The sequence below is a fragment of the Falco cherrug genome, chromosome 8, assembly GCF_023634085.1.
Source record: "Falco cherrug isolate bFalChe1 chromosome 8, bFalChe1.pri, whole genome shotgun sequence".
Classification (NCBI taxonomy): Eukaryota; Metazoa; Chordata; class Aves; order Falconiformes; family Falconidae; genus Falco; species Falco cherrug.
The window spans coordinates 43,797,733-43,819,717 of NC_073704.1; the positions used below are offsets into that span (position 1 = coordinate 43,797,733).

General features: G+C 37.9%; 1 protein-coding gene across 20 annotated transcripts in view; it reads right to left on the reverse strand.

The window, feature by feature from the left end:
* Positions 1-21,985, reverse strand: part of BAZ2B (bromodomain adjacent to zinc finger domain 2B) — a 156,456-nt gene that overhangs the window by 50,647 nt on the left and 83,824 nt on the right. For 13 of the 20 annotated variants that reach the window (XM_055717773.1, XM_055717767.1, XM_055717765.1 and 10 more), the window contains 8 exons: positions 20,678-20,871; positions 12,790-12,996; positions 11,733-12,131; positions 8,761-9,370; positions 7,177-7,473; positions 4,766-4,826; positions 4,087-4,195; positions 3,710-3,811 (listed from right to left, as the gene is read on the reverse strand). In XM_055717773.1, coding sequence (XP_055573748.1) covers positions 3,710-3,811; positions 4,087-4,195; positions 4,766-4,826; positions 7,177-7,473; positions 8,761-9,370; positions 11,733-12,131; positions 12,790-12,996; positions 20,678-20,871 — 1,979 coding nt within the window. The remainder of the gene's footprint in view (positions 1-3,709; positions 3,812-4,086; positions 4,196-4,765; positions 4,827-7,176; positions 7,474-8,760; positions 9,371-11,732; positions 12,132-12,789; positions 12,997-20,677; positions 20,872-21,985) is intronic. The other 7 variants (XM_055717775.1, XM_055717774.1, XM_055717770.1 and 4 more) reach the window with 3 other exon arrangements.

The following is a 21,985-nucleotide window of genomic DNA, read 5'->3' on the forward strand; positions in this document are numbered from 1 at the left end:
AATCTGACCCAAAATATATTTCTGCTAAAGTAATGCACAATCTAATATTCTGTGGATTTCCAATATTCCAAAGATAAAAATATGGGTATTGTGCCCCAACACAGGAGAATCAGGGGCTCCCATAAAATCTAAGCTTCACCACACGAACATTAGACGAAAAAATGTGAGTAACATTTTGAAATGTTGTGGTTTATTGTTTAAACTAATCAAAATAAGAACTTAATTAAATTTCTCACCTTCAGGCATCTACCATCTATTGCAATACTGTACTATAATCAGGACATTTGCCAAAGACACACCAGGTAGCTATGCACTGAAGCAGAACCAAGTTCAATGCCCGTTATTATCCAAACCGATGAAGAAAACCACAGGTACTTTGCAAGAAGCAGACATGCTCATTCATTTCAGTGTAGATTTGTGAGAAAAAGTTAACAGAAGCTTTCTAAAGTGAATTCCAGAATTCAGAATAGGACAAACAGTTTCTAGAAGAGGAAGCAAATAATTACTACTATATTACAAACACATGTAACAGCTGATTTTATAGTTGGCTGTTCTGTATAGTATTACTATTGCGCCTGTAATGAACATTTTAGACTTCTTTCTCACAGAGTAAGTCTCTTAAGTACACAACAGTAAGCTTAAGAATTGGCTTAAAAGGTAGACTTCATGACTTATAAAGATGCTCTGTGTGTATGTTCTGAGGTAGCACTGTATTTGGACACTCTGAGAAAGACTAATTTACATCAGAAGTTATTCACACTAAATTGATGGAGAAAAGTAGTTTAAGCACTTTCCTCCCTTCCCAGGCAAGTATTCAGACTCATTGGGGAAAAAAAAAAAAAGTTATTTTCATAGCTTCATACAAAATCTTACTGGGAAAAAAAAATTCAGGCCATGTTTAACATGACTTAACGATTACTCCCAGAGAGCTATATCCAGGTTAAAAAGTCTGTATTTTGCCCTTGTTGATACTTCATCTTCAACTAAAATAGATCTCACTGGAACTGCATGAAGAGTCAAGTTTTCTTTTAACTACATAATGACCCTGCGAAGGAAAGGCAGAGAGCGCTGGGAGTGCTCAGCCTGAGGGAGGGGAGGCTCGGGGGATCTCACCCATGGGTGTAAACACCGGGAGGGAGGGTGCAAAGAGTGGAGAGGATGGAGCCAGGCTCTGCTCAGAGGTGCCCGGTGACAGGACCAGCGGCAGTGGGCACAAACCAGAACACAGGAGGTTCCCCCTAACATGGGCAACTCTGTCGCTGCCGTGAGGGTGACTGAGCAGTGACACAGGTGGCCCAGGGAGGCTGTGGAGTCTCCCACCTTAGGGGTTTTCGACAGCTGTCTGGACACGATCCTGGGCAACCGGCTGCAGATGACCCTTCTGGAGCAGAAGCCTGGGCAAGGTGACCTCCAGAGATCCCTTCCAACCTCAGCGGTTCTGTGATTGATACTCTTGCTGTTATGTATTAATCAAAGCCAGCAAGACACAATCTTAGGGCACAGCACAGTATCACTCCACAACACTCTCTTCTACCTACTACTTGCTGCAGTATTCCTACCTAGATTACTTGAACTCACAAGGACCCATACCCTCTCCATAACCCCAAATAACATTCACACTAGTGTTTCAAAACCACAGCAGTTTAAAGGCTCCAGGTCCTGTCACTGAATTTCCACATTTGCCAAACTTCATTCTCCTCACCCTGCCTTCCGTGGTTCACTTGTGCCAGATATACTTCTTTAAAGCAGTTAATCACCGCTTTCAATAATCTGCCATATCTGACTGTACCCGGAGACAGAAACACAGGTGCTATCAGACCCAAATGTATTTTTGGCTTGCTATAGGTAATTCTTCAATGTAATTGGTTTAGCCCTTAGGTAATTTTCTTTACATCTTGTTCCACCTTTGAACTTTGTGAAACTTATCCAATCACTCTGTATGCATGTTGCATGTCTCAAAAGATGACAGAAATATATAACAAAGAAAGGAAAGAGTAACCATGAAAGGCTACACAGAATAATTCAAATTACAGGAAAACCAGTAATAAAATTCCTGGCATTACCTCCAAACATCCATGACGATATGTTTATCACATACTGTTTTGAAGCTGGACAACTAAAAAAAATTCAGTAAAAAGGGTGCAAATTCTCTTCATGAAGTACCAGTATCACATATTGTTCTACCAAGTACATGTTATCAGCCTGAGTGTAGCTCCACTGTTTAAATTAAAATCTCATTGAAATTTTCACACACAAAATGTAAATGTTTTAGCACACCTGAAGCAGCTGCCTTTGCCCCCTTCCCCCTGCCTGCCCCACCAAAAACTTTTCCCTTGTCTAACCAAGTCTCAGTGGAACCTACCATAAACTATACAAGCGGAAACTACAGCAAGATTGTGTACATCAACTTCATGTTCTTATTGCCAACTGTGCCTACAGAAACCCGCCCCTCCCGATGCCTTCATTCTCAAGTGTTCAGTATCAAAAAAGGGCAAAAGCTGCAAAACACCTCATGAATGAAAGAGGAGAAAGAGATAACTAGAAAAGGGGACAAGACTAATGAAGGAATAGAATAGATGGGCACAGGCACAAAAAAGGTGACAGAGTAAAAAGACAGCAGATACCCTGACATTATTGTGCTCACAGCGTAAGGAATTATTTCAATCAAGCCATTCAGGCACATAATGAAGTTCACAACTACATGAACTTGTAATTGTTGATTTATGAAGGCCAAACATGAAGAGGATTTAGCGATGCTTTACCCTGAAAGCCAGGAATCAGGAAGCACCACCTAGAAGCAGCTGCTTACTATGAACTCAGTCTTCATTGCTTTTAAATTTATACTATTTAAATGTTACGTATTTCTACAGGGTATCACATGGACATAAGACTTAACTAGAGCCTGAATTTAAGACTGCCGAGAGCCCGATGTCTGTCCACCTTCCTGTAGTAGCATATTCAGTATACTTATCTTTTAAAGAAGCAAACATATTCAATTACAGAAGTCCAAAATTTTTCATGCACATCCTGAAGAAGTGGCAACATGACCAGAATACAGTTACAAAGTATGGCACAAACATAATATTCATTTCCTTAAAATTCTAATTTTATACTTATCCTTGTGTGGTTTATCCTCACAAAGTCTAACAGTTCTACCACTGTAAAGCATAACTAGTATAAATCAGCTTTTCTTCCCAGAAAAAGCTCATGCTTTAGGAAGCTTAAGACTGTATTCTGGATACAGAAATCACTTCTATATAAACACGGATTTTGTGTGTGTGTATATATATAATGCATATGAATACATGAAAAGAGTGTGATTTAACGCATACACAAACTACTATCAAAGTTATGTTTATACAGTAAAGGAAGAAGTAAGAGCTCTAGTCAGAAATATCTAAATACTGACTAAGATAAAACATGTAGCTCAGAGTTCTTTTGTACTAGACAAATCCAAGTTTCGAGCTGATCATAAAGCATGCTGAGCTCCTGCAACCTCCTAATAAAATCACTGAGAGGAGCAGTTTTCAGCACTGCCCAGGATCAAGCTCTCAGCATCTCAATATAACTACTATTAAGAAATATGCACAATTTTTAGAAAGAATTAGCTAAGAACAGGCAATGCTTCCGTTTGTAGCAAAAATTACTTCAACTAAATTTAAGTTAAGGTTCCTTGGATCAAAGACTTTACTTTTTAAAAAGTGGATACCTGCGGTCCATCTCTGGCTTCATAGAAGTCACCCACTCCTATTTTTGCACTGAAGCTGAAATTGTCCCTTGAGATATCCATTATTCCATTTCTGCTGAGATACTGAAAAAATCACATATTTTTCCACTTCAGCTTGTAAACAATTACAACTCAGCTTTGATGTACAGCTAACTTAGTGAGTGTAATGTTTTGCATATTCTATCAAAGGGATATGCATTTATAGGAGATCAAATCAGCAACAGGCTGAGATACATTATGCCTCATATCACAGGATGTTTTGAAATAAGTATCTTTATTGGAGGGAAAAAAATGACATTTCTTAATTGTAAGCATGCTTAGTAGCATTAGAACACAGATGTTAAAAAAAATTAATGTACCTTTACTACTTCAGGATACTGTCTCAGCTTCTTTCCACAAGGTGCAAAATATGCCACTTCTCCTTGAAGACGACCACCGAAGTTTCTTATTCGGGTTTCTCTTTGCCAACTAGAGTAATATGAAATAGTTGCACACAATAATACACTTTTTAAAAAGTAATGTAAATTTAAGATTTTTACATAAAAGGAAAAAGGCACAGAACTAAAATGTAACAAGAGTATCATAAATCAGATAGGCAAACCCAGAAACGGTTATTATCCAAAATTGTTATTAAATTGTTGTTAAAATTGTTATTGTCCAAACTGACTATATAAGGATTTACTGGAATCAAGTTACTTCAGATATTACCAGATTTAAAATGGCTTAGAACTACATTTCATGGAGTTATTTGGAGTCTATACTGGCTCAGATCTAACCATCAGGATTAATTTCCAGCGGCAAAACTGCTAAGAGAAAGGTCATGGTTGTAAAAGAGCAAATCTAATGCACAAAAATTAACCTATGAAGTATGCTAACACTTTTAAAGAGCTCCACAGTCACTCTCAGCTGGAAATCTGAATTGTTCAATCCCTTTCCTCAGTATTCAGCCTCAAATTCTTTTCAACAGTCATTTCTCTACAAACTGACTTTTGAAATATTATTTCCCTTGAAGGAATAGCAAGTATATACACAACCTACCCATATTCAAGAGGAACACGCAACTCCCGTTCATCTGTTACTCGTCGTCTTTTTGAAATACCTAAAACAAAATTTCTGATTAACACCTAAGAGAATTTGCAAAATGAAAACATGTTCCTCAAATATACTTTTTATTCCTACATCCCTAAACCAAAAGATAATTCATTTCTACACTCTAACCATTACACACCTCAACTACCAAGAAAATTAATGTAACTATTATCCCCCTGAAAAACATTTTCCTCTAAGCTTCCTTTAACAACATCTTCTAAAATTGTAAACAGAAGAAAACCTAATTATGCCATACTGAACTGTTTGCCTTGTTTGGCTCTCAGATATTGCTAAAATAATTCCTTGCACACCTGTTTTTCTATTGTAGACCATATTTAAATTTTTTCAGTACAGAAGAAGAAAATGAAAACACTCTTTACTTTAAAAATCCATACAGTATAACAGGCTTAGCCTTCAAAGAACACTGCATGTAGACTGCAGTCAACTGCCAAATGCAGAAAATTTTCAGGATTATTCCAGCTTTTCAAAGTTCAAACAGATGTTGTGTTTGGTGCTAGTCATGAGACTGAATCGATAATATGATAGAGGCAACCACCAAACACAGGGTTTAGAGTGCCAAAGGCTGATACTTTTCTCAGGCCCCTCTGAGCATGCTGCAGGACAGGAGCTGTGTACATAGACAAGCTTTTGGAAGATAGGTTTCTCAAGAAAGGTAGTTTGGACCTTGTGTAAACAATGTGACATATCTCCTTCCCTGTGGAAATGGACATGAGAGAGCATCGTCTGCTCAAAACTTGCTCCAATCTCTTACAGTCCGAAGGAGTATCATACTGGGCCAATGGCGCAATGGCACAGGTTTCCAGCTGAGATGCCTGCATGATCTGGAAGCAACTGCCTAGAGTTCCCTCCAGAAAGCACTGCAGAATTGCCCACGCTTGAATGGCAAGCTTCTTGGACATGTCTGCACTCTTAAACTACCATGACTGTTATCTTACTTTTAATAGTCACAGTGGAGGGAGGGAGATTGCTTGTCCAAATACAATGAATCGAAAAGATGAGTTGTGCACTGACAAACAGGTACTAAGAAGAGACAAAAGACCTCTTCAGGGAGGGACTAGCTTTAGCTAAAATGGACACAAAAATACTTTAATTGTATGACTGAAGAAGTCCTACATCTAAATCATGGACTCAAAATTAGTTTATTCTACCTCCCACCTATATAAACAGACAAAAATCCACTATCAGCCTTTTCAAAATACCTTAAAATCAACACAGATTCCTGAGGAAAAATATCAACATTTTAATGATCTGGATTACACCTAATGTATAGGAACTCTTTTACAAACTGTGTGATTAACAGGCCTGTTTCTGTGAAAAATATTAAGTAGATCACATTACACTGCCTCAGAGGTTAATGCCCTTGATGACATGGAAAGAAATCCCTATTCCACTGGACATAAATATAAAAAATATATATCTGAAATCTGTTCACTTGCATGTTAATTAAGTATCAAGTTTCTAATTATATGTAGTAAACACGCAATTTCATTTAACTGTTACCATGCAAATTGAGAAGTATGATTTTCAGAAAAGCATTCTTTTCTGTAGCAGTAGTAATTACTCAAATCTTACAAATCAGCCAGCAAATGAGGGATTATAAACACTATATAACATCACGCAAACGCTAAATGTATTTTTCATGAACCTTTTAAAAATAATTCCTTGCAAGTAATCCACAAATTCTACTGAGAATTTTGTAAGCATAACAAAGTTAGATTTTAACTAAATACAGTTATTAAATTTGTTGAGGAAGGGGCAGAAATTTAAGATTCAGAATGCAAGCTATGATGCTCAGAAATCAGAAATAATAACAACGTTTAGAATAAAATGGTAAATAACAAACACTAAACAATGAAGTGTTTTTAATGTAATAAATATAAACTCTGGCTATTTCATCCTACCTTCTCTCAAATAACAATATGAGCTAAAACATCCTGGACTAAATGTAATGCTCATGTCTTGAGAACTTGCAATTCTGCTGACTGATTTTAACATCTGTTGCAAACACTCGTGAAAAGCTCACAGAATCACTGAACAGCCCAGGTTGGAAGGCATCCCAAGAGATCATCTGGCCTAGCCTTTCATGGGAAAGGGAGCTTACATGAGATTATCTAGCACCCTGTTCAACCACATCTTGAAAACCTCCAGATCTCCAGTGATGGGGACTCTACCACATCCCTGTGGAGGCGGTTGCAGTGAATGACTGTTCTCAATACAAAAATGGGGGGGTTTAGGTTGAGATACCACTTCATACCAGTGTCTAAACCATTTTATAACTACTTTTACATCACATGCTGCTTAGATGTTACACTGTACTCTAATAAAAGACATTCAGATACCACAGTGTGTACTTGGTGTAAGAGCAGATGGTGCTGTCCCAAGGAAAACCGCAGGCTGGGACTCAGGACATAAGGCAGCTGGCGCAGAGCTTGGGGTCTTTGCTACTTGAAGATTAAGTGGGGTGGAATGAGCTGCAAGACCAATGGAAGAGCTCTTCACAGAGGATGAAGTTTTACGCCGTTTCAGTGGAGGTTTTTCTCCCTCAGTGTCTGTATCTGATTCATCTTGGTCTTTATCATCCTCGTCATCTTCATCCTCAGACCCTTCTGTATCTGACTCAGAATTGCTGTCAGACTCTGTGTAAAAAAAGAAGTGTGGCAAAAGGCACATTATGACTTTATAACTACCAGCAAATACATTTAAGCTCTAACACCTGCAAAGTCTTTTGTCTTATTAAATAAGAAGCTTTCCTAACTTTATTTTTTTTTGTATAACATCTCTGGAGTATAAATAGGTGGTTATAATTAACTACCTAAAATTTAAATGACTATATGACAGCATAAAGTAATTCTGCATGATAATGCACTGTTGTTTCAGATGGAATTCTTTGCTTTTCCATGAGGAGATGAGAGACAGAAGGTGCAGTATTTTAAAAGATTTGTTTACCCTAGAATAAGCTACAGCTATGACATGTGCCCTGTGAGCCAGGCAGTGGTTGAACACTACTGCAGGAAAGGCTCTTTACAGCTTGTGAAGCCTAGCATGAAGAGGAAGCAAATGATGGATCTGGGTACAGGCTGAAAGGTGTCAGAACCGGAAGTATGGCAACCTGGGCAAAGGAAGAGTTAGAGACAGAGTAAAGGGCAGACAGCATAAGGCGCTGAAGACAGGCTGCAGCTGTGAGGGAGAGAAAGAGGATTAGTATAAGGTGTGTCGATGAGGGGGAAAGAGAATGATGAAGGTGAAGCTGGACCCAAGGGATACGTGCACACAGGGGAGCACAGAGTTACTAGGAATACACTCAACTTTAACAACAGGCCTTGCCTTTCTGTATTGCTTCAGAGCCTTTGAAACAGTAGTCGGAATGCTATCCATGAACACTGCAGCCCTTACAACTGTCCTGGTACTTTTATCTTGCTCATTGACTACTGTGCTCCTTGCGTGAAGCCTGGAAATGTACTTTTCTTGCCACTCTCGACAATTTGAAGGCCTTTGTTTAGTCCCGCTCAGGCTGGACAGCCTGTTCTGCAGATGGCCTCTGCCTGCCAGAATAATTAACCATCAGCCAGCCTATTTTCTCCATCTCCTTCCCCAGCACCCTGCCACATGAGCAGTACACAAGCTGCAGGCTGGGTAACTGATCTGGAAGGTAGGTCTCTGCCAGCCTTTCCTGAAGGCTGGGGAGCCATCTTACCAGGACAGCTGAAAATATACCTGCCATATGACCAAGGATCGGAACACCCAAAATATGACTTTGGATATGACACAATGGGAGACGTGCTACTTTCCTACTGTCTGTAGGACGCTCTGGGCCATGCCACCCCAAAAGTTCCTACCCCCATTTTAACGTATGGTGGGAAATGCATGTTTTCAACACTCAAAAAATGAAGTTTCTGCTTTTCCTATTAAAAAGGTTAAACCACCTGATTGGCTATCATCAGAATCATCATCTTCATCGTCCTCATCTTCATCTTCATCATCGTCGTCATCGTCATTTGAGTCGTCAGAGTCCTTACTGCTGGGGGCATCTGAGTCTACCCCTCTGAACTGCTCCACCACCAGTTTTGCAGAATGAAGGCGGTGTTGTGTTTTTACTGCGTTTACTGCATTATTGCTGACTGGTTTATCCTTTCCTGAACCAGGTAACACAGGAGAGGTAGAGGGCATAACAGGTGTCCGGTTACCAGCTGTTTTTTTCCCACATGCACCCAAGTTTACTGGCAAAGAAAAGGGGGCACTACTAGAAATGGCTACACTTTCATTGATCTTGGTCTGGGATTTCAGTTTCGTAGTAAGCGCAAGAGGAGCCTCCTGGATGACGCTCTGAATAACTCCATTGGGTTGGTGATTACCTAAAAGTGCATTTGTCAGGAATGGATTAGAATGGTTGTTTTCCAAGGATGTGAGTTTTTGATGAGCTGGTGAACTAGATGTTGATTTGGGGCTTGACAAAGCTGCAATAACCTTCTTCAGGTTCTTAGATGATTCCTGTTTCTTTAGCTGTGCTGCTGGGAATGTCTGTTTATATTGTTCCTAAAGAAATAAGAAGACAGAGGAATAAAATGCTGACATTTTATTTTTTTTAGTATGCAGGCAGGTGAACTCTATGAGATCTTAAAACATCTGCTAAGCTATTTTTAGCAGGTCAAAAGTAGGTGCCACGGAAGAGATGAGTAACTACAAGTTATGTAAGTCGTGATTTTCACTGTAAAACAAGCAGAAAAAGACATACTGAACTCAAGATGAAGCCGATCTAAATTATGCAAGGAAGCTTTCTCACTTGCTACATCACTCTAGACTGATTTTCATAAAGATATTAAGCATCTTGAAAAAAGAATTTTTTTTAAAAGGATTTATATGCTGGCATAGGAAAAACCCCACTTGTTACTCATTTCAGCACATAAAAATCTCAGTAGTGAATGTCAACTTAGCTTTAGTAGTTTGTTCATTTTAAAGCACAAGGTAAATACAACACTCTAATGGCTACAACACTAGCAGAAAACCAAGAGAAGGGTCTTGGCATAGAAAAATATTTTAAAAAATGGGGAAAAGGTATTACTCAGAAGTACTGTGATATGCTAGCTTTTTAACTCTGAAACAGTAGTACTTGAAAGTTCTTAAGGTAAAACTTAATCGGTAGTGGCTGACAAATGCATGTAAAGTTCACACTGTCTTTACTGTCAAGACACTTCCAAGGAAAAAGAAAATACATAATCTTTGATGGAGAAAAATTAATAGGATGGATAAAGATGCTGCATTTGAAATATTTTTTTAAATATTAAGTCAAATACAATAAATTATTGAAGTTACTAACATTTAAAACTGAGCATGAAATTATGAAAACCTGTAAAATAAATATTCACACAGTGCATGTTTCCAGTAAAAATTTTAAAGAAATCAAATGACTAAATGGGTGATGTATCATCAGCTAAAGACTCATAACCTAAAACTGACAGCAGAAGTCTCTTCCAATGTCAAAGACCTGTGTTTTCATAATTGTAATTTATTTAACCATTCCAGGTAAATGATTAACTAATGAATTTTACGAAGTAACTGGGAGTTCAAAGGAAAAATATTGTTTCTCTTCTGGTCTAGGGATAGAAACTATGTGATAAAAATATTTTTCTGCCCTCACCAGGGACTGAGTGTAGCTATGTTCAGGGTTCAGTTTACTCTTCACCAATACTACTTAGTTTAAAATAAAGTTGATTTGTAACAATGAAACTTGCCTTGGTAAATGCACTTTTTTGTGTGTGTGTGTGCGTGTAAATATATATACACACATATATACCTATCAAGCCTCAACCCTTCTAAAATGCTCGATTTTTATTCTCTTCTAATCTAACTGAATTGAAATCATGAACATTCTCCACTAGTCATGACAATCACCATTAACAAAATAAACTGAGAATCTAGAAAGAATTTTTCTGAACTACAGAACTGCTAAGATAGACACATCTAAACATTCCGCAGATTCCTAACCAGGAAAAAGGAAAATCAAGATTTATTGCGATGGCCATACTGAGTTTTAATAGCTGTCAGTGCACCAATATCCTTCTGTCTTTAAATAGCAAAAAATTTCCAAGATTAAATCTAACTTTTTTTTAAAAAAAAAGAAGCTTTCAACTATTTTGTTGAAACCAATTATTAAACAAGGTAATTTTAATTACTTTGACTTAAAACTATCTGACTTAACACAAAGCAAAGCCATGCTTACATACTGGATAGGGAAAGTATTAAATCAGAGTACTGACTCAAACTAGGAACAGCACAGAGAAAATATCCAAAACAATTAACCCATGAGTACTTTTCTTGTTTTGATGTTGATTTTAGCTGCTCATCTTCCTTAAGAAATGCATGACAAAATCCTTTGCTTTCTCTGTACCCATTACCCTCACCACTACAGTGATTGCTTTCAGCTGAGCTGTAAAGTTCTGCTGTGTGATGAGCATGAAACTCAAGTTTGGCACGATGTGACAGTAAGTTGTGTATACGATCACACTGTGTATACATTCGGGCATGCATACATGAACTGCCAAATACATGACTCTTCTCCAAGATGAAGTTATGGAATAGTTCAGAGCACTTGTAATGCAGAGTGGATCAACTCCAAAATTAAAGCATATTATTTGCTGCTCTTTAAAAAAAAAGTAGCAGCAACAGCAACAAAAAAAACCCCAAAAGAACAACCACCACAGTTCTACCCACAAAATTTGTGTTAATTTACATAACTCAGAAATCTGCATCAACCCTAAGAACATGATAAAAAAAACATGATATGAAAATAAATATACACATAATTTAAAAAAAAATCGTATTATAGCAGAATGTTGCATCTCATTAAGCAGTCAACGCAGGTTACAAATGATCAAAAAAACAGTCATTTTTTACTCACCCGTTTTGATCTTACATCGCTGGTCAAAGAGATAGATTCTTCAGAGGTATTTTTATTCCCTGCTTTGAGTAGATCAGGGGAAGGAACTATGAGTTTTAAATAGGTTTCCTTTTTGGCTTGATGTACCAAAGACAAAGGTTTCACATTGGGAACCAATCCTGTAGACTGTATTACACTTGTGTGTTTGTTCACAGATTCCTCCTTTGCCTGAGAGCTTTGGAAAATAAACGGAAGCTGCTGTGACAAAACCTGAGGCTGCTTCTGCTGGGACTGGAATGATGAGTGAGTCTGGGAATCAGACACAAGAGGTATCTGCTGGTGTGGTCTTTTTTCTTGGGACTTTTCATGTGGTTTTTGTCCATCACTTTTCGTATCTGTTACACCACTATGCATTAGCACCTGCAAAATATATATTTTCAACCGTTCACATGAGATCAATTAAAGATCTTTTTAAAAAAAAAGTACATCATCAGTCCCCGTGAAACAATTATACTATTCTTGACAGAGGATGAGCAATAGTAATTTTTAAATCAGTCTTGCCATATATTGTTTAGGGATTTTTTTCCACATATAGTTTCAGCACATGAAAACAACATTTAGTAGAGGAGGAGTACTAAACCATGGTTGGTTTTAAATGTATTTTTGACTGTAAACTTAAAAGGATACCCAAGATTCCAATTTTGTTCTTCTATTGGCTCCCAGGAAAAGTAGTAGCTCTACTAGGAAAAAAGCAACTGCCAAAGCAACATCCATAGAAAGATATACTTCCAATATGCTATCAGCACACAGCACTTAATTTCTTTCGATTTCCCGCTTTATAACGAGTCTACTGACTGTTAAACTCCTAGCCCATAAAGAACACCACCACACACATAAGCATGCACACAAAGGAAGCAAAAAGAAAACCCAGAAAACCCTGAAGCAAAACCAAAAGGAGTATTCTTAGCATTCATTAATGTGCAGTTAAATAACCGCTCGCTAGTACGAACGTGAACAGGTCAATTTGTCACAAATGACTTTCAGTGACAAGACTGAGCAGAAGAGCAAGGTGTCATACCTTGTTCTTGTTTTTGCAATGTGCTTCATTTTCAGAATCAGATTCATCATCTTCACTCTCTTCAGCACTCTGGTCCTCCTCCTCTTCTTCATCCTCCTCTAGATCATCGGAGTCACTACTGCTTATGCCTTCACTTGAGGTGTCTGAAGAGGAGCCTGAATCACTGTCGCTGTTACTAGAGCTTTCCACCGCTTTTTTTCTGGGCTTCTACCAGGAAGACGAACGCTCTATTAATAGTTCAGCTTTAATCTGTTATATCTTATTACTATGCGTATCTTTAAAACAAAAACACAGTGAGACTTTGGAGTAAAGCTGCAATCCCTGAACACAAGTGCCTGCCTTCGCAGAAGACTGAAGAGAAAAAAGTGCTGCACAAGATGATGAAAATGAAAAACTGGTCACAAGGTTCTACTAAAGTATTTTTCTGACAACACACACCGACAGAACAGTTGGCATCACTATATTTCCAAGCAATATATTAAATTTTACACCTAGAAAAATTGGCCTGAATTCAAGGTCTTGCAAACCTCAGCAGAATTTATTGCTTCCAAAAAAATTTAAAACAAAAAGCTTTATTGCAAACTAACATAGAAAGAACAATACATATTAGATTCATCAATATGTTTCAGCGATACATCCATTTAAATGTGTTACTGAACTTGAGTTTCACAGTATGCACTGTTCAGCAATCTAAGGTTTTGAGGACTGAAAAGAGTATGTTCATCACATTGCTTCTGAAATTTGCTTCTGAAAAATGGACCAAAATCTGCTGAAATACTCTGCCAACTATATTACATTTAAATTCTTGGAAAGAACAAATTTGCAGACCAGAATGGGAAAGTAAAAGCAGCAACACACAAGAATGTAGAAACAGAAGGTGTAAAAAACACAGGAATTCCAAAATGTTGATACGGCAAGATCAGGTTTTAAAGCGCAATGGATGAGGAGAGTTAGCTTTTCGGTGAGTTAACTAAAACTCATGTGTGTATTTCACAACCGTGTCTGAAGGAGGTACACATGGACTCAAGCTGTGAGACAGGCATGAAAGTATGTGTTACTACATTAAAGCATATTTAAGCATTGAAGAGTTCACAGAATCATGTTCGAAGGGAGAGCAACATGAAACAAGATTACAGGTGCCAGGCAGCAGCAGCAAGTGTTCTGTGGCATCTAAACAGGGCACGTGGAGTGCCTGAGGGAACTCTAAGGTTAGAATTAGACCAAGGGAAGAGAGGTAGACAGCAAATGTAGGTGACTGGAGGGCAAAGCGGCAGCAATCCTAAATAAAAACGCTGACAGAATCAACAGAGAAAAACTGCTTTAAAAAAAAAAAGTTTTCTTAACAAACCTTTCCCAAAAAGTTGACTATTTTTTTATGGTAGGTGCATCATGAAACAAGAAGCTAAGAAGAGCGAGCAATTTTATGTCAAAGATCCTTGTCTTATGAAGAAGAAATTCACTTAAATTAGTGGGAGAACATGACAAACTTTCTTCTAAGCGGGTGTACTGGTTTGGGCTGGGATAGAGTTTAATTTTTCCTCATAGTAGCTGCTGTGGTGCTGGGTCTGGAACCTGTGGCCAAAGCAGCGCTGATGGCAGAGGGGTGTGTGAGTTACCGCTGAGCAGCACTTGCGCAGTGTCACAGCCGTTCTGCCCCTTGCCCTGCCCTGCCAGCCAGCCGGCGGGGGGCACGAGGGGTTGGGGGGGGCACAGCTGGGACAGCTGACCCCGGCTGACCCAAGGGATATTCCAGACCACATGACATCACGCTCAGCAGCCGAAAGGAGGAGGAAGGGGGACGTTCAGAGTTAAGTCATTTGTCTTCTCCAGCCCCCTTTCCTGAAGTGGCTGCACTCCTGCCTGCCGGTGGGAAGCAGTGAGTGAATTCCTTCCTTTGCTTTGCCTGTGTGCGTGCAACTTTTGCCTTCTCCATTAAACTGCCTTTCTCTCAAGTCAAGAGTTTTCATGCTTTTACCCTTCAATTCTGTCCTCAAACCACTGTGGGGACAGCGAGCGAGCTGCTGCACAGGACTGAGCTGCCCACAGCAATGGGATTCCATTTACTTTGTAAAATAGCGATGAAACATGTAAGCAGTAGGTAGATTAAGTTTCATCTGTTTGTCAATTGGCTGGTATCTCTATTTTAAAAACTATGTTCTCTTTATTGATTCCTGTGATGAACACAGTATACTTTCTATCATCACACCTTCTGCATACTGTCACATGCATTGCTTCACTGTTGGGAAATCTTAAGAACGTTCAGTGTATTTATTTGGATTTATTTTTTCACTGCTCAATTCAGAAAGGTGTCAGTTAATACTTCACAGCAGGGACAACAATCTGAATGAATGCAGAGACTTAAAAAAAAAAATTGATCTAAGTAACTGTGCCAGTCTATGGTATATCCTGTATGTTTCATTGCTGGTACCCTTTACATCATATATTTAAGTATCTTCCTGTCTACTATTTGGCACAGATGCAGAATTTCTTCATGAAGGTCAAGATCAAAGGACAAGGCCATGATCTGAAGCAGTAAAAGTAACAATGCCTCCTGGAATCACACCTCTAGAATCCTTTTCTGGGTTTTCCCCTTCATGGTTCTCCATTTTTCTCTGTATGTGCAAAGGGAAACACCTAAAACACTGCAATAATACTAAAGTCAGAAATATCCACTTTATTCACAATGCTGATGAAATACATATTCATAGCATCAGCTTCCCAAGAGATGCATGTAGCAGTCTGGAAAAAAAAAAAAAAAAAAGTATGTCATGTGCTTACTTAACCGACAGTAATTACCTCCACTCATGAACACTGTAAAACTTTTGCTGTCCATCTACCTTTACAAAATGTGTTAGCTGCTGTATCTTACAAATCTATCTTTTCATACTGCAGACAAGAACACAAGAAAACTACCATACAAGAAATCAGGCACATTCTCATGAAAAAGGAGGTGGCAAGTGCCAAGCAACATCCAACACTAAATCTGACTCACAAAGAATTACCTCGAGTAAGAAAAGGGACAGCTAATTTTGACATGAAATTTAGGGTGACTTGTAAGCAATCAAATGCTTCAGAACACATCAGGCACTTAACTACACCATGAAATGCAAACACTTCCCAGGCAGTTTTAACTTCACAAATAAACAGAATCTTTTGACATGGATAAAACCAATAAAAGCTGTTGAATTAGCAGGATTCCACAAGAATGGATGGCAAATTAGTAGCTTAGAGAAAATGTAACGATAGGGGAAATTTAAACTCGTGCATTTAGTGGCTATAAAAGGATTAATCTTGATGGAGAAGTTTTTATCAAATCCAGCATAAAAGGTAAAGCAGCGGGGGCAGGGGGAAGGCAGGGGCCGCCAGTAAAATGCATAAAGAAGAAATAATTCAAATTATGTAAGCCAGAAGGACAAAAACATAACTGTAAAGAAAAATCTCTCTGTAAAAACATTTAGAACAACAAAAAAACAACTTGCAAGAAATTCTAAAAGCTTGCTGACACAAAAGAAAATAGCCAAGAAAGAGAAGGAAAAGTACAAACCAAAAAGTACTGGTTTACTTCATTTGAAATATACTAGAAAGAAAGAAAGAAAAAAAAAAAGAGAGAGCATTAGACTTCCAAAGATATATGTAAGACCAGGCAGATATTTATAAAATAATATAGTATTTAGAAAAAGACAATAAAAGACTCTTCAAGAAATACAGGCTATTAAATAAATTATGAAGTTATATTAAAGAGCAAATTTCACTTCAACTAGGCCACGATATAGTCACAGAAGTTGATGCAAGAGTGGGTTCAATTATAATAAATTACATATTTTATTTTGGTTCACTAACTTTAGCAAATCTGCTGGATGGTTATGCTAGTTGAAAATGTCCATTGTTCAGAAATCAATAATCTAGACCGAACACGAGAACCAAGAAAAGTAGCCTGACCTTAATGACACAATGGTATAGTATCATGAAAAGGTGACTAAAGTGGTAGTTTAGAAACATTTCAGTCATGATTTCAAACTACTGAGTTTTATAAAGGAAATACCATGGTAATTGCCAAGAAGAGATATTAAAAGTAAAGGATGTGACTACAGTTCATAACCAAGTGTCCTGATGCTAATTCTGGAATCCAGGTAAGTAGAAGCTCCTGATACAAGATCTTGGGAGGGGATTCCTACCTCACCAGGTGCCCTTAATGGTAGAGGGCTTTCTCTAAGCCAAATGAGACTCAAGTTCACCCATTATGCCTTCTGTCCCAGGAGACTGTTGCTTTATGTCTGTGGCTTAACCCCAGCCAGAAACTAAGTACCCCCTGAGGGATGGGGAGGAGAATTGGAAAAGGATGTAAAACTCAAGGGTTGAGATAAGGACAGTTTAATAATTAAAATAAAATAGGAGAAAAAAACCCAAAACAATAATAACAACAACAATAATGAAAAGGAAGGAGAAGGAGAGAAGAACAAAATCCAAAGGGAAGGAAGAAAAAAGCCCTAGGTGATGCACAATACAACTGCTTACCACCCGCTGACCCATGACCAGCCAGTCCCCCAGCAGCGATTGGCAGGCCCTGGCCAGTTCCCAGTTCCCCCCACTTTACCGAGCATGATGCTCCATGATATGGAATAGCTCTTGGGCTAGCCGGGGTCAGCTGTCCTGGCTCTGCTCCCTCCCGGCTTCTACTGCCCCTCCTCACTGGCAGAGCATGGGAAACAAAGTCCTTGGCAGAGTAAGCATGACTTAGGAACAACTAAAACATCAGTGTGTTACCAACACTGTTCTCACGTCAAATCCAAAACACGGCACTGCACCAGCAACTAAGAGGAAAATTAATTCTGTCCCAGCTGAAAACAAGACACTTTACCAACCTAAAATCCTGCTGACCTTCCTCATCCTAGAAGTTCACTATAACAATATTCACCAATTAACACAGGGGCAGCTTTATATTTTTTTTGTGAGGCTGAAGCAGCACATTCAGACTATTTATAAAGTGCATCTGGCTTATTCAGTTTTATCTTGGCCACAAACAGGGCAGGCTTAAAAGAAGACAACTAAAGCATGCTGAAGTTACCAACACAGCGAGCAACACAGCAAAGGTAAAAGGTAATGCAGTCACCAAATTTTTGTATGCAAGAAGTAATGGACAGTATCTCAGATCATCATGATGACATCTGTCTTCAATACAGCATCATTATGCACAACAGATATAACATGATATGCTGCAAATAGACAGTGATGAGTGAGGATACGGCACAACTTTAAGCTCGTGTTTCACACAGATTCCAGTTCATCATTGTCTGGTACGTAGAGCCCTCTGAATGATCAAATAAGACACCCTAGACAAAAGGAACTGGATGAGAACTTCTAATAACTACAGCTTTGAAGATAAGATGCTTCTGTCAACTCAGAAGTTGTTTTTCACACACTACAGGCAAAAGAACTTACAAAATACAACTTACTATCAGACTGTCCTATAGGATTCCCTAAGATGTTAGGACAATGGAACTAGAATTCAGCCAGGAAAAAAACACTGCACAGCAAGTAACTCTTTAGATTTTCTGCTGCAAAAACACCTTGCTATAAGCTTTGCCTTTTCATTAAAACTAAGTATTTTTTTTAAATACCAACCTCGAAAGAAATTTACAACTGAAGATTGAAGAAGTCAGCAGATGAATACTAAAAAAAAAAACTAACACCCTAAAGAAAGGAACATTCAGAACTAAAATGTTTTAAAATAAACTGTGCTTTTTCAGAAAAAGACACAAGTGTTGTTACACTTTGAAATTTAAAAATGTAACATCACTTGTACAAAGCCCAGCACAAAATACTTCACCTACCTACTGGCCCTGCTTATTCCTCTGCCTTCAATTCCAGTTGAGACTTCATTCTAACATACTGAAATTAAAATACTGATTTTTATTTTTTTGTTGAATCAGATCTCGTTGATCTTTTCCTCATGTTGGACTTCTCATTTAGAGTATTCTGTATATTTTAATGGAAAAGCTTGTCCAAATCATTACATTGACAAATACCAATTACCTCAAAAAGTTTTGGAGGAAAAGAAGTTAAGATTAAAGGTCAGTGTATCAAGTAAGACCAGGAACAATAAACTCCACTTCAGTAGTAGAAAAATTACTAGAAAAACCTAAGAAGCACAACTGTTGACATCCTGAAATTTATCTGCATTAGACAATTCAAATGTTAAGATACAAAATTAAACAAATTCAAGAAAGGAGGTACACTAATTTATTGAGCACACAGTTTTACAACAAACAGTATTTAGCAAATTCGAAGTGAAGTGTGAAATCAGCACCCACATAAAAGGAAAATGTATCAAGGATACAAAATTTATACTTAAAGACAAATGGTAATACAAAGGAGAAAATAACAATGCTCACAAACATCCTGAATGAAATTTGAAAATAAAGCAGAAAGGTGAATTTTTCAGTGATACTCATATTAACAAGTAGCTAGCTTAACCAGCTCAGCTCTTCTGAAAAGACAGAGCCAAAAAGTGAACAGAAAGAGTCTGTTCATTTATTTACAATACAAACTTTTGGGAAGGTATTTTTGGGACATATTAAAAGGTAGTAATTTCTCTGGTATTCTGTGTAACTGCAGTAATAGTCAGAAACACAGAGGCATTACCTGGAAAAAGCTTTACCTCTGCACCACAGAAACAAAGCTTATGTTTTGCACATAGATATCCAAGATAAAAGCAGAATTTTAGAAAGGGAAGAGCCATTTCTTGTATTTAACCCTGAAAAAAAGAAGTCTTAAGATTTTCCAAACACCTGTATCTACCTTAATACCTTCATCAGAAGCTGTCAATTGTTGAACACATGAAGAACATTTTGAGGGGAAATGTTTTTTAATACGTTAATACTTTCCCTAATGTCAATATATTAAACGTATCACTACACAAACAGAAGTTAACCATTTTAGTGCTAACAGCTATTTTGATGCAGATACATGCAAACACCAACTGTCCTCTGAAAAATGCCAATCTCTCCCCTAAGAACACTCGGATTTGGGACCTGAATGTAATGCGATAACAGAAAGAGAAAGAAAGCAACAGGCCAAATTCACTCACAAAACAAAAATAAAAAATACATATCAAGAAATAAAAGTATTTTAGCCTAGATGGCTGCCGGTAGGGAATGACTCCCTCATCTTCAGTTCTGACAGTAATCCATCTCCCAGTATCCCACCTCCTGTGCTTTGACTGAACAGTTTTGATTCCAAGATTAGCAAAGTTCTTAAGGCCTGCTTGGGTCAATATATAAGGAGGTTTGCTAACTCACTGAGACTACTCATGTTTTTTACATTAGATGGCCGTCTTAAATTTTTGGCTGAATCACTGCTGTTAATAATATTTCATTCTTCTGATAAACAGGAAATTACTCCCTGAAAAGCATCTTCCTATAAATGTCTAAAAATGTCATTTTGTTTCTTACATTTTTTATATTTTAAGTTACAAGAAAACATAATTAAACAGATATAATAGGTTACTTACTGTTATTATTATAAAAATATTTATACTTTAACATAGTAGTATCAAATAGTAGTGTTAGAATAATATATTCATTTTCCTAATTAAATTAAGTAAAAATATGTTATTGCATACAGATATTATCTAGTGAAATTACTGCTAAATGTAGCTTTTGACTCATAAACATGTCAAAAAACAAACAAAAAATAATTTTTAAAAAAAGACACCCCAATACAAAAAAACCAACAACAGAGGCAACAAGTGTACAGATCTTGCTCTAATAAATATGAAAAACCCAAAACATTTTCTACTGGGAGAGAACACTTAAAAATGCTGCTGTGCACCATCAGAAAATGTCAATTTTTTTGTCTGAATCTTAAAAGTTTTTTTCTGTATATTTACCTTATCTTTGATTTTGTCAGCTCTGGTGTCCAAAAGCTGAACTTTGTTTTGCTCCTGGTTGTATTTACGGCCTCCTGCTCCTGAGGTTATAGCTTTCACTTGTCCTGCTGATGTTGCAATGCTAGTGGATAGTACAGATGTGCTGATACCAGATACTGCAGTGGTACTGTTCCCATTCAGTGATCCATTTATACCTTAAGATGACAGATTTACAAAGTGTCACTTAAAAATTCTGAATTAGCAGATACTTTAAGATTTTCCAGTCACACTAACCTAGCTTGAATAAACACATAACAAGACACTAGACTACTCACAGGTTACTCCCAACATATACTAAAATTTGCATCCAAGAGTCACTTTGATTTGCTGATGGAATTATTTTAATTAGAACATACAGAGCACCCATGATTCAAAGGACAAACATATTCAATGCTGTAAAGAGCGAAATAAGAAATAAAAAATAAACCTGAAATCATCTATTTTTAAGTCCAAACTATCCTTGAGTTTAGTCAGGGGCAAAAAAAGATGATTTTAAAGAAAGACAAAAATACATATTCAAATAAGTACCTCACAGAATAATTTGCTTACAGTTTCAAAAGTATTAATCAGCTCCAAAGAAAACCACACTAAGCCCAAAGTATTTTATGAGTTTTGCGATTTGAAGTAACATCCACATTCAAGCTTGCTTACTTATCTGTCAAGATGACTTGTTTTCTAAGAAAATACCCCTAATCACACAAACTCACTACTCTGCAATCCCAAGACTATCACCACATTGATTCTGAAACACACACCAGGTCCTAAAACCTACCAAAAGTGTAAGAAAACAGTTTGGTTAGTACGTCATGGAATCACAGACCAGAATATCCTGAGCTGGAAGGGATCCACAAGGATCCCGAGTCAGGTCCTGACGGCACACAGGACAGACAACTCAGTCAGGAAACCATAGATCTAAAAGCATCATCCAAATGCTCCTTGAACACTGACAGGCTTGCAGCCATGACCACTTCCCTGGTGAGCGAGCTCACCCTCTCAGTGAACAACATTCTCCTCACAGCCAACACGAACTTCCCCTGAAGCAGCTCTAAGTCATGCCCTCAAGTCCTGGCACCAACACCAGGGGAGAGAGCAGCACCTCCCTCCCAGTGCCACCACCCAACCCCCCCAGGAAGCCATCAGCAGCACTGAGGTTATTGAACAATCCTGAGATCAAACGTAAAACAAATGCGCCTCCCATCTTCAAAAGGCATGCAATGCTACTACCTAAAATAATGTCCTGCAATGCAAGAAAGTGTTCTAATGTCACTG